Raw genomic sequence first — 13,432 nt, forward strand, 5'->3', positions numbered from 1 at the left:
ATGTGATGTCCCTGTGGATGTGAGGCAATGCTTTGCCAGCCCCATTGAAAACAATGGGCGCCGTAAGGGGCGCGCCCGACGATAGGACATCCCGCTCATGTGTATGAGCCCAGTCAAAAGAATGCATTTCACATTCGTGCGACTCGTAAGGCACAAACCTCGCACGATTTTCTCGACTGTGTGACACCGGCCGGAGGCCTCTCTCACGCAGGCGGTTTTCTACATCTACAGCACTTAGTGGGTATTTTTAACGCCCGCTAAAAACGCTGCGCTAAAACTCCATTCAGTTCAATGGGGCTTGTTAGATGAGCGTTTTAGCGTAACCTACTACGCTTTCCCGTCCTGCAAAGAAATGTATGAAAACATATGTGATTTCTTTAACACCGCAGTCACGGGACGTATGGAAATGTACGGCTATATACCTCTATACGCTTAACTAGACGTTTTTTGGGATCACGTGGAAAAAAAACTGTTGAACTACTAAACTTTATTTAAAAAAATACATTATAGTAAAAACCGTATTCGCTTTTCATATAAAAAAACCAACAGATCAAAATATATACCGCGCATACGATTATAAAATGTAAGCATGTGCAGGCGGTTTTACACGTTTTTTTCATGTACGTTTCTCGCATACGTGAATTGTATATGAATGTGCCGCTGCGGAGGGTCCCTAACATAAAGGAATTTGGTAAAAGCTGTCTCCTCTGCACCTGTGTGGTGGGACTACAAGTACCAGCAGCTCTGCCTTTATTACCCACAGGCACACTACACAGGATATGCGTCCGGTCCTCAGACCACTCACCCGTTTTCACCGGCCTCAGAAGGAAGAGGACGCGTTACCAGGGTAACCAGCTCCATGGAAACAGCGCTATCGACGTCATCAGACCGCGCCGTCCCAGAGGCGGCGTGCTGTGACGTCACCAATCCTTGTCAGGCACCGCCGTGGACACCTCTTCTTGGGTCCTGCCTGCTGAGGGAAGTACGCCCGCTCTGCGCATGCTCTTTCCTTTCCTGCTCAGGCCTCCGAGACAACTGCAGAGGTGAGCGGCTACCGGCGCCGGGGAATCCGTCGTGGTTGCCGGCCATCCGGTGCTGCACGGTATTTGTATGTAGTCGGTTGTGTGCAGCGCCGCCTGGAGGACGGGGCCGGCCGGGTATCTCCGAGCGGCGGCTTGTAATAAGCTGGTAGTAGTGATGGTGTAGGGGGAGGATTGCGGCCTGCTGGGGTAATGGCGAGTGAGGCCGGCGGGGGGGGGGGGGGGGGGGGGGGGCTTGTACGATAGGTGAGGCTATTAACCCTTCATGTAACGGTTGTTCATGTAACGGCTGCAGCCCCCAGACTGACTGCCGCCCCTGCTGCTTGTACTGGAGGTGTAGAGGGAAGTACTGGGGGGCTAAAATTAGGAAAATCTGTTTTCTATCTCATTAGGCTTTTTTGCCTTCCTCTGGATCAACATGGGGGGGGGGGGGGGCTGCACTGTATTCTGGGGGTCTTTTGGTCTTGCATATGATGTTCCCAAGTATCTGCCTATGTAGGATTAAACATGGGGGGCTTAAGGGGTTGTACCGAAACGGTAAGTTCCTATCGACTGGATGGGGGATAACGTGCTGATCAGTCTCGCTGCTAGGACCCCTGAGGTTGGGGGTCCCGTCTCCGCTGGCCTCACTGTTGGGTCACTGCACCCCCATGTGCTGATAGGACCCTGAATGGCGTGCCGGTCATGTAAGGCCGCTCACACAGGCCTTCAGACAGTGCTGCATCTGACACCGCTGCGTTCTCGACCGCAGGTTACAGCGCTTGCCAGCGGTTATTAAAGCGCCCATCGTTCGGGGTGATCAGGGGCGTGACAATAAAGCGGACAGCGCTCCAACATTGTGGCGTTAAGTGTCACATCCGAGCGCTGGTATGTAAAGATCTAATTAAACCAATGGCGGCGCTGTATCGCGGCAACTCAAACGCCACGGTGCGAAGCGGGCTGTGAGAGCGGCGAAACGTACCAGCGCTGCATTCACTGTCATTGGAGCAGCCCAGATACTTGATGGACCGCCGCTCGGGGATTTCCGTTGAAATGAATGGAGCGCCGATGGTGCGTGCTCAGCCAGCGCTCTAGTCACAGGGATAGTCGGAGCCGGACATGGGAGTACACACACACACACACACACACACACATGAAGTCCTAAAAGACGTTTCGGGTTCTCCACGTGTTATAATGATTAACGGGGCCGCTCTCATGTAAACAAGTTATTCCCTACTTACAATATAAGGGATAATCTGGTGGTCTGACCATTGAAGCCCCCAGTGATGCTGAGAACAAGGGTTCAGGGTGTCCTGCTGTCGGCATTGGTGGGGGCTCCAGCAGTCAGACCCCCAGCGACCAGCAAGTTCGCCTCTGTTCTCTGAATAGCGGATAACTTGTTTTCGTGGGGCAACCCTTTACCATATCTAGTTTATAGTCCATATCTAGTTTATATTTCCCTCCAACTGGCTCATCTGTGGGAGGAAACCCCTCTATCCTGACAGTCACTGGCAGAGCTGATCTGGGTTTGCTGAGTGCCGGCGGGGCTCCCTGTGATCGTCGGGTCCAATAGAGGCCGTATCACCCCTCTAATCACTAGATGGAGGTCACTAAGCACTACGTAGACTTCACAGGAGGGGACAGAAGAGGTTATAACTTCTCTGAGGCTGAGAACCCAATAAGCTCCTGCTAGATTACAGGGGCGTTCATGCCGTGACCCCAAAAGTGCTAGCTGGAGACTCGCTACTGATGCCGCCCGCCGTTAATATATTAAGGGATTAGTGAGAGATCCTGGAAACTTGTAAAATACTGGGATGATGGCGCTGAAGTATCCGTGTGAGGTTTCAGATGACCACTAGATTCAGGCGGCGTCTTTGAAGGATCTGTGACAAATCTGTTATGTATCTGGGACATTGACTCGACGGGTTATTTGTGTGTTCCAAGCACAATATTGTATGTAATGCGCCATTTTTTTTCACCTGTTGCCCAGCGGATCAGAGTGTTGGCTTATTTACTATAGTGGATGTTTTTACCTTATAATCATGTGCAGCTGAGTAACCAATGGAACGCCGTCTGGTATCCACATTATCAATCACTTTTCTTCCTGTTCTCCCCTTCTAGATGTTGATGCCCAAGAAAGACCGCATTGCCATCTACGAGCTCCTTTTTAAGGAGGGAGTTATGGTGGCCAAGAAAGATGTACATATGCCAAAGCATCCAGAACTTGCTGACAAGAATGTGCCCAACCTCCATGTTATGAAGGCCATGCAGGTATAGCCATCCTAGGACTAGCGGACGGGAATTGGTTGTTTTAAATGTAAATGCTTATCCAATTAACGGTGAAAACATCGTGTGCGCAAGTGTCCCGGCGCAGTTCAGTGATTCTTGTTTCTCTCCCGCAGTCTCTGAAGTCACGTGGGTACGTCAAGGAGCAGTTTGCCTGGCGTCACTTCTACTGGTACCTGACAAATGAAGGCATCCAGTATCTACGGGATTTCTTGCACCTGCCACCAGAGATCGTTCCTGCTACTCTAAGGAGGAGTCGTCCCGAGACTGGCAGACCCCGACCTAAAGGTGAGTGAATTACACCGGCTCTCATGGCTTTCTGCTGCCAGTTACATGGTAACCTCTCATTTTCATATAGTGGAGCAAATGTGATGTCTAGAGGAGCTATTAGAGGGGAACTCCATGTAAGGCCAGGAGCATGTTACCGTATTCCAGCTCTGTTTGCATCCGTAAAATGGAACTGCGTTCCGGCCTGACTGCATCTCCTGGCGCAAACTCGGAGTATTATAGTGCTGCTCTGAGCTCAGGTCAAGAGACCGTCGTCACACCGGGTTGAGTTTTCTTAATGCAGACAAGCATGGGGCTGAAATACAGTAATGTACTCAGCCTAAAACTAATAGTACTGCATTATAAATGGGGGTACGCAACACAAGGATTCCGTATGTCATTGGTGTCCCCAATAAGCCCTGCATTGGGCATAACATAGTATTGTGGTGGTGAGAAGAACTGGCATCTCTCCCCCTAGTCTGCTTACTTTGGGTTGGGAACCAAAAGTCCGTGGGGATTTGAGCTTGCTTCCTCTCCAGTTGGAAACTAGTTACCTTCTTAAAATATAACTGACTTTTTCTACGAATCTCTAATATATCATAGTGACCTATCGGAAGTTTTCATTGGTGGAGGTGTGGGTGCTGAGCAATCTCTAAAACGAACAGGCAGAAGCACTCAGCTAAACGCTGTGCCCATCCTGTGGTCATTGCGAGCGGTGTATAGACTTTGATCGGTACCGGACACCTCTGAACAGGCGCAGCGCTCAGAAAGCCACTTCTGCCTGATCTTTTTGTGGGGGATCTCTGCACCCCGACCCCACAACAATCAAAACTTCTGACTTTACATGTTAGAAGCTGGTTAAAAGGTTAGTCTGTGGATAACCTTGCTGCTTTATTCGAACTATCTTATGGTATTGTGTTTAATGCGCCATTAAAGGGGTTTCCAGGATTTTTATGATCAACTACCTGAAGGCAATGTGGAGCGTTGCCTTCATTCAGCTGATTGTTAGGGGTCCAACGGTTAGCTCTACCACCAATCTCGTATTGATGGTCTATTCTATGGGTTGTAGGGTCATGGCACGTAGTTTTTTTGTTTTGTTTTGTTTGGAATTTTTTTTTTTTTTTTCTTTCTTCCCCCTCTCACTAGGATAGGCTAGAAAATGTCAGTGAATAGTTACCATTCACACATAGGAGTTGACAAAATCCTAATTGCACGCTATAGCATATAAGTGTGTAGTCTGTTCTTCAGAATCGCAGCATTAATCTAAGGCTGCTTTCACACGACCGTGAATCTCGCATGAGGTTTGTGCTTTAAGACGCACAAATCCCGTGTGAATATGAAGCCTATTCTTTTGAAGTCATCTACAAGAGCCATGTTTTCCTACATAGCGGTGCGGGGGGAATTGTGGCATGTCCTATCTCTTTGCGTTCCTCCAATGCATCAACCATTTATTTCAGTGGGCGTTTTAATGCATTGCTTGGCTTTCGTATGCCATGTGATATACGGTTTTCCATTGAAACAATTGGGAACTACTATGTGTGAGGATCAGAATTTGACAGGTGCAAAATGTGCAACTTTCACGAGCGCCATAGGTAGTCTATGGCTACGTCCACATGTAGCAGAATTTCCACAGTGGAGTTTAGTGCAGATCGGTCAGATCCTGATCGTGTTACACACAGGCTTTGATTGTTTCATCCTCTCATTTGAACAGGTAAAATCTGCAGTCTTCTGTGGTGTGTGTTGTTTTTGGGTTTTTTTCGCTGCACGCAGATTTCTTGTATTCTCACCCATGTTGCCTGTACTGTAAAATGCTTGGCAAACTGATAGCATTTTGCAGCAGCAGTGCCAATTTTCAAGAAATCTCATCCACGTGCAGCTTTTGTATCCAGTGTGTTGGTTTATGTTGCTGCTTTTTGGTGCAGATTTCATCTGTTTAAATAAGGGAGTGAAATCTGCAGTGGATTTTCCGCTGCAGAAAGCTTGCTGTGATGGATGTAGCCGTAAGCTTTTATTTTAGGGGAAATTGTCTAAACTTCCTAGGGTTTGACTACCGACTTCCAGTATTGTTTATAAACTAGCCACGGTCACTAATGGTGACAAAATCTTGTAATGTTTGGTTTTGCCATCATTTTATTGTACCTGCAGCGAGGATCGGCTCCTATGAAGGATCTGTGAGATCATAAAATGATTTACAAAAGTTGTTCCAGAAATAACTTGGAATGTCAATTACACGTTCTATAAACATGGGATTGGTGTGACGTTCTGTCCATCCTGTAGAGATCCAATATTACCTCCAGGGCCGAGCTCTGGCCGGAAAATATGTAGGCTTGTTTAATAAAAGAAGGGGCGGGATCGCCGGACGTCACTCCTTCGCATCACCATCTCTGGAAGCATTAAACATCACTGACTCTTGTCAATTGCCCAGGTGGTCACCCAAACATGAGAGCGCACTGCTCTTGTCCCAGAGATCCAATTGGTCCTGATTTAAAAATCACAGCTTGTAAGGGAAAGAAAATCCATACCAGCACTTGGGATGTACCCAATCACAGGAACAGTCAAAAAGGCCAAAGAGAATAAATCCTCACTTACACTGCGTCTGAATGATTAATTGTTCAATCTACACAAGTAAAGCTGAACAATAATCGTTCAGTGTAAGCGCAGCCGACGGCTGAAGGTGGACGAGAGTTATTTGCTTCTCATTCGTTCAGTTTTTAGCTGGCATAAAAATTGCGCCGGCTCGTGCCGTTTAAACGCTGATCATCACGTAGGAATGTGACACGCCGAATGAGTATTATGCAGTCCAAACTCGCTGCCTTAGCGCAACAGAGCTGGTGATGACATCACTAACTTGTTCTCTTGGGCAAACCAGAACTGTTTGATTCTCATCCTGTGTGGAAGGGTGATGAGCGCCCAAATCCAAAATAGAAGGGAGGAAGGAGGGAGTTTAGTAGCATGACTGCTAAACTCCCTACCTCTTCTCTCCTCCCCTCTGACTGTTTGTTTGCAATGCGAGGGGGCAGAGATGAGCTTTACCCCCTCCAATTGTTGGGTGCGGGAGGGTGCTTAGCTCTGCCCCTGTCCCACCCACCCCCATTCCAAACAGCCGGAGGGAAGGCAAGGCAATGGCCTTGCGGCCTCGGCGCATATGTGCCAGGGCCTGTGCCATCTGAACGGGTGCACAAACATTAGACTTGTGCGCCCGTTCACGTGTTTTTACGGTGCTGGCAGACGCACATGAAAACTCCTACGGCCATGTGAAAGAGGCCTAAGGTGAAGAAGCCTGGACTAAATTTGTCCAGAGCCTTAGAACATCCCTGTGCGGAGCTGTAAGGCGGGCTGATGGACTTTGATTCCTTAGCAAAAAAAAACCCATCAGACACTTCAGTATCTATTTTACCAAAATTTGAGGGCAGCAGTTTAGTGTGAACGCACATGGCTGGAGTATCTGCATGGTCTTATTTACTCCACTTAGAAATCCCCTGGTGATTCTGCGATGATGCATATCTGGTCCTCCACACGTCTGTTCTGGCTTCCAGCAATGATGTGAACCTACCAGGGTTCCAGACTTGGGCCTGGCTCACACGAGCGTGTCAGTACAGCGTATTCTGTGCGCAGGTCTTGCCCGCAGATTATGCTGTACCAAACTGCCATAGGAGGTCATGTTGCTGCTCACGACTTGTAGAATGTCCCATCTTGGCGCGTATTACGCGAGCACATACGCCTATATAACACATGGCGATGAGCAGCACTCAGCCATTATACAATGTCCTCATGTACTGACTACGCACTGCACACGTATATTTCGGAGCCTACATGCTGCAAGATACAATTGTGAGAGTCTGGCCTTAATCTGTTGCATGAGGCGCTGGTTACCTATATAAACCATTTGTCTCAAGTCATGGAAAACGCTTTAAAATTGGCTTAAGTCTATAGACAGAACAAAATAAGGTTAAAATTGGGGAAAAAATTTTAAAAATTGCATTCCTGAAGACAACGTGGCATCTGTTTCACTTTAACGGGGGCGTCTCGCAACTCCAGACAGCATAATTCTTGTCAAAAATACTAGAACAGCCAATACAACAAAAGTGTGACGAGGCCAGAAAATGCATTGCTTGTTTTCTCCTCATTAAAGGGGTGGTCTCGCGAAACCAAGTGGGGTTATACACTTCCATATGGCCATATTAATGCACTTTGTAATATACATCGTGCATTAAATATGAGCCATACAGAAGTTATTCACTTACCTGCTCCGTTGCTAGCGTCCTCGTCTCCATGGTTCCGTCTAAATTCGCTGGCAGCTTGCTTTTTTTAGACGCGCTTGCGCAGTCCGTTCTTCTCCTTTCAGCACGAGCCGCTTCAGTGTGCTCCCCGCTGCAGCTCTTCTGCGCATGCGCAGATGAGCTGTCACTGCTCGGGAGCGGCCATTCTGTACCTTCCTCTGTTAGAGGAAGGTGCAGAAACTGGAGCTGCCCAGCGGAGAAGCCCAGCAGCCCCGAGAAGCCGCCCAGGTAAGTGATGGGTCGGGGGGTGATCTTGACTAACAGGTGAAGGCTCCGGGGCCACAGCGCTGGGCTCCGGGGCCACAGCGCTGGGCTCCGGGGCCACAGCGCTGTTGTCGGGGTCTGGCGCTGGGGAGCCGGGAGCGTAGCGCCGGTTACCTGCTGCCTGGCGGTGGGTGACTGGTCGGCGGCTGCGGGGCGTCTGGTTGCCATGGAGACACAGCTGGCAGCGTCTCGGGAGCGCGCACGTCGGGCTGCAGCAAGCGAAGGGAAAAGAGCCGGGGCCATCTTGGGGAAACTTTTATAAGTTGTTGGAACGGTAAGTACAAACCAGCTAGAAAAGTCATTTACAGGGGGGCTTAGTTATGTATGCTTAATTAGGGGGACTGGGCAAAAAAAAAAATTCACTGCTTCCTCGAGACATCTCCTTTAATGTTCTTTGACTGCAATAACCACGGTCTGCAGCCGTAGCGTTGCAGTTAATGCCAGAAACTTGATGGACCCCATTGTAAGTTATCAACCCCCTATTGTAGCTGTTACGGGGTGTGATGAATGTAAGGGGCACCATTGATCCGCTCCTGCTGCCCTTGAGAAAGCCACTCTGAATATTACCTTTGTAACTTCCATCACACCCTTTTCAAAGTTCCTTTTACCAGCCCCAACAACAAATAAAGAGCCTGTTGGTCGTTCCTGATCATCTCTGTGCATATTCAGTCATCATACATGTGATCCAGTCTTTTACTTAGTGTCCGGCAATTGTTGTGTTTTGTCCATACAAATAATTCTTTGCTTTTATCCTAGGTTTGGAGGGCGAACGTCCTGCCCGCTTGTCCCGTGGAGAGACAGACAGAGACACATACAGACGCAGTGCTGCTCCACGTAAGGGTTTTTTTTTGTTTTTTTTAAGTGCAAATGAAGAAAATCCTGTTCAATGCACACAATTTGCTAGTTAAACTCCTAATTTTATTTTCCCCCCTTTCTCTTGGCAGCTGGTGCAGACAAGAAGGCGGAGGCCGGGGCTGGAGCCGCTACAGAATTTCAGTTTGTAAGTTTTATTTTTAACCTCCTCTAACTACAGATGAAAAAAATGTTAACGAGCCGGTTAATGCATTATGATGACTTAACTACTTACAACGTTGTAGTTATCACAATGCGCCGGTCATGTTAAGTACGGGTCCACTTGTATCTAGGCTGCATCAGCACTGCTTTTTTTGCTGTACTTCTAGCGTCTATATTCAGAAGGCTCCTGACGCTAAATGTGTCAATAGGGTTATATTACCGGACTCTCGGCCTCCCTTGGGCTGGTATAGGGAGATATATCGCCAAAAAGATGACCTAGAAGAGTAAAGTATGCTATAACATAAGGTTTATTGCGATGTTGCAAATACATTGCTGATTTTCAGCAGCAGACTATCACGCTTGAAAGTCCACAGCGTTTTGCAGTGCCAGCAAAGTCGATGACATTTTAACAAATGTCATCCACATGAGACTATCTGCAGTGCGATTTTTCACCCTCATCAATTGGACTTCCTGCAGCAGTGATATGTACCATGTGGACATAACCGCACAACGGGATCCTGTGTGATCTACTTTTACCCATCGGTTCTTATCGCATCTGATTGATGTATGCGTTGAACGGATTCGGTAAACTCAGTGTGCACCTATCTTATTTAGCAAGGGTAAAGCCTAAACCTCAATAATAGATTTTGACAGTCATTACTTTCTGTTCAGGTTTGATTACAAAATTATTTATATTGCTGTTCGTATGAATTGTTGTAAAACTTAGTCTCTGCCTTAAAAGCAGGTGTCCCTGTCAATAAATGGTGCAGTGTTCACATCTGCAGCATGGCTGCCATTTATAATGGAAGCCTGTGTGGTGCCAGATCCCTCCGTATAACAAATGTCATTGGCGCTCATTACATTTGTCAGTTTGCAACTGAGCCCACAGTATAAATTTGAGCGGAGCCGATGATGATTGAGCCTGGCTTTAGAAGATGCGATATGTGACCTGAAGCACATTTACCCCTTTGACGATCCGTTTGTATCCTTTCTTTCTTGTTTTGCAGAGAGGAGGCTTCGGACGCGGTCGTGGACAGCAACCTCCACAGTGATGCGGGTCTCTTTGCTTTGTCAATAAAACCTTTTTTTTGTGACATAATGGCGCTTTCTGGCCCTTTATTTACTCTGTCTTAGTTGCAGCATTGAGTATTTAGTGTGTTTGGCGTTAGTAATATACAGCCGTTTGAATGACAACCTTGGAAAATAGTGCTGTGCATTTAATATGGATTCTGCGGTCATTTGCTCCAACGGGATGGCTGCATCCATTTAAATGGGCAACTTGCTCTAAATCCCTTTGATGTGAACATTAGCTGGTGGGACTCGTAGCAAAGGGGTTACAGCGTTTATGGCACCTGAAACTGTTCCGCACTATGCAGATCTGTAACTGGAAAGGGTGTGTACGGGTGAGTGCTTAGACTGTCGGTGTTTCTCGGCTCCAGTATCCCCAACAGGTCATGCTTTTAGAATTGCTTTTGGCCATTCACACAGCCCGCTCTTTACGCTGATCAGTGTGGCAATTCAAACACTGCGCTAATCGCGGTTAAATGCCTCTACTGATTCCAATAATTCCCTCGCAGACTACAACTGTCCGCTTTATTTTTGCCCCCCCTTTTTTTGCGCTTGTTAACGCACCATAATGATGGGGTGAACGAAACTGTAGCATGTGTCGAAAACCTCGTGGTTTTGTGAGCGCATGTGTGAGAGCAGACTTGGGCTAACTTCACAAGGGAGAGCGTGATATCGAGCCATGGAACACATTCCAATTTCGTGCCTGCCAACATGCAATTTTCCTGCAGATGCGAGGTGTCTATCTCAAAAACCGCCTCGCATCACTTCAAGGAAGTAGCGATAACTGAGTTTCTCCCGTTCTTTTCAATTGGGAACCTCACATCGCAACTCGGACGTGGAGCAATGCTGCCACCGGCCCCACTCAAAACAGGAGATGCGAGGGTACGCCCAAAGATAGGACCTGCCGTGATTTGTTTCCTGCATTGTGATGTGGGGAAAAAAAATCGCTCGTGTGTGATCACATCCAAAAGAATGGGGTTCATATTCGTCTGAGACTTGTTAATCTCGCGTGACTTTCTCGCTCATGTGAAGCCGGCCTTAGTATTGCACTCACAAATGGCTCCAGGTGTGCTCTCTATAGGGCATCCTCTGATCATGACCTGTTGGATTGTATTTTGAAGACTGGAGTTGAGAGAAACGGCTCTAGGGAAGATGTCGAAAGATTTGGGCAGAAATGGTGTATCTATGCAATAGTAACATTGCTATTAGGGTACATAAGGTGGAAAATGGTGAAGATTTTTTCCAGCAAATCTGTATCAACCACAAAGTCGAGATGCATGCCATTGGTGTGTCTTGTGTTTTTTTTTTTTTTTGTTTTGTTTTTCCCATGCAGATCTACAACCGATTTCACCCTTTCAGTTGAAGGGGTGAAATCGGCTGCCATCCGCATCAAAATCCGTACCAATAGCGCAGGCTTTTTTTTTTTTTTTATATAAACAAAAAAAACCTTACTTTTTTATTTTTTCTTAGTCCCCAGAGGGGACAAGAACTTGGTGGTTTGATTGTCCTGCGGTATGATGTAATGCCATAGTGTTATATCCCACCGTGATCTGACAGGCAGTGTTATAAAGTCAAACCTCAGGACTGTGAAAAATCACTGGTGTATTGGCCGCACAGGGGACTCCCTTATAATTCACCATCCACTGCCTGTTATCAAGTAAAGTCTGTTAACGTTGTCTCTAGTGAAAGACCAAAATGGAGAAGAGATGGTGCTGGTGGTATCATCTAATGCTGCCTGCAACAGCCTGGACGAGGGAGAGTCATATAGCCATGACTGCTACTAATACAGCTACTGAAATCTAATCTACACTGCTCAGTACTGCTATATGCTGTTCTTCATATTGCTGTTCTTTATATATGAAAGGGTGTGTGCAAGTATTGAAGAGCAGGAACTGTAATAGGGGTACAGCACTCTTAATGATTTCAGTGGGAGTGAAGCTACTGTGACACGTCTTGCCCTGATCACCAATAACATCCCACTGCCAATGGGGTTGATCGCTCAACTGGGATTTTGAGTGGCAGATTCCCACCTGCCAACAAGTGCTGACCTAGTCATCAGTTGTAAAAGCCTGGAATACCCCTTTTAGGCCACACATTGGATCTCAATGAATGAAAACCTCCAAGTTGAAGGTCTTTACTGATACAAATTGTCCAATTTGTTGAGAAGAAAATGGTAGATCAACGTTCAATGGAAACAAAACTCTTCTACCCCTTGAGGATCGGATTCCAAATCGCCCAAAGAATGTGTGGATTTCATCACTGCATCGAATGTGACTCAGTAGTGAGTGTGGCCTTCACATGATTGTATGCCCGACGACATCAATGAGCGCCTGTACAGTTGCAGCAGTGAATGCACTCACACACAATGTTCTAGAGGTTCTCAATTGGATTCGACTCTGAAGAACATGAGCTTATCAATGCCATCCAGGATAGACCTATACACTCTGCCCAGATGAGGCAGGCTCAATGGTTCTAAGGATGTCATCACAGTACCAAACAGCTGCAGGGGTTTGCTGACTATCACGTGGAGTTTGTGTGACCCTCCAAGTATATGCCTCCCCAGACTATCGCTGACCCACTGCTAAACCGATAATGATGTTGCAGTAGGACTAGTGCCAGCAGTTGGCAAAACCCAGGTGTGTACTGGGCTCACTATAAGGGGGTCTGAATATGGTGAAACTGCTTTTCCAGTACCCAATGGGGGGGCTAAATATGGTAACTGTTTTTCCAGTACTCAATGGAGGGTGGGGTGGGGGCGCTGAATATGGTGAAACTGCTTTTCCAGTAACCAATGGGTAAGCTTTTTAAGCAACTATATGGAACCCCATCCTTCCTGGAGTCTATTCTCTCTTTCATCACAGCTCTCCTGCTCTGTTCACATCATGGGGCACGGTGTCCTGTGTATCTTCAATACCGTGCCGTTGTCAACTCCTCTCGGACACCTCAGTGAAGAAGGAACAAGAGAGGAGTTGATGGGAGATCAGGTCCCACTATAAGATATTTCAAGTCTGGATGAAATTTTTTTTCCCTTAAAAATGTGCTTCTACCTTGGGGGGTGGGGGTGGGGGGGTGGATCAACATTGAGGGTTAATAGATGGAACTGGATGGACATGTATCTTTTTTTCAGCCTTGCATTCTATGTTACGTTGATAAACTAATAACCGCTATTACACTTTCGCACCTGTCCCTGGTGCCAGAGGTGGAGGTTTAATAGCTGGCTTCAGCTCTCACTGA

At 47.2% G+C, this 13,432-nt stretch overlaps 2 protein-coding genes across 2 annotated transcripts in view; one reads left to right on the forward strand and one right to left on the reverse strand.

Moving 5' to 3' along the window:
* CCDC13 (coiled-coil domain containing 13) overlaps window positions 1–915 on the reverse strand; it is a 33,122-nt gene extending 32,207 nt beyond the window's left edge. Inside the window, exon 1 of the mRNA XM_066585268.1 lies at window positions 806–915. Coding sequence (XP_066441365.1) covers window positions 806–861 — 56 coding nt within the window. The 5' untranslated portion in view covers window positions 862–915. The remainder of the gene's footprint in view (window positions 1–805) is intronic.
* Window positions 902–10,229, forward strand: RPS10 (ribosomal protein S10). Its single transcript, XM_066585272.1, has 6 exons — window positions 902–1,043; window positions 3,141–3,290; window positions 3,422–3,593; window positions 8,873–8,950; window positions 9,061–9,116; window positions 10,138–10,229. The coding sequence occupies exons 2-6, from the start codon at window positions 3,141–3,143 to the stop codon at window positions 10,180–10,182; spliced, it is 501 nt and encodes a 166-aa protein (XP_066441369.1). The 5' UTR covers window positions 902–1,043; the 3' UTR covers window positions 10,183–10,229.
* Window positions 10,230–13,432: the final 3,203 nt, after the last annotated feature.

This window comes from Eleutherodactylus coqui, chromosome 12 (assembly GCF_035609145.1).
Source record: "Eleutherodactylus coqui strain aEleCoq1 chromosome 12, aEleCoq1.hap1, whole genome shotgun sequence".
NCBI lineage: Eukaryota > Metazoa > Chordata > Amphibia > Anura > Eleutherodactylidae > Eleutherodactylus > Eleutherodactylus coqui.

Coding starts and splice junctions, on each gene's coding strand:
- RPS10 (XM_066585272.1), top strand. CDS start 3,141: ATGTTGATGCCCAAGAAAGACCGCATTGCCATCTACGAGCTCCTTTTT. Junction 3,291..3,421: donor ATGTTATGAAGGCCATGCAG/GTATAGCCATCC, acceptor TCTCTCCCGCAG/TCTCTGAAGTCACGTGGGTA. Junction 9,117..10,137: donor CCGCTACAGAATTTCAGTTT/GTAAGTTTTATT, acceptor CTTGTTTTGCAG/AGAGGAGGCTTCGGACGCGG.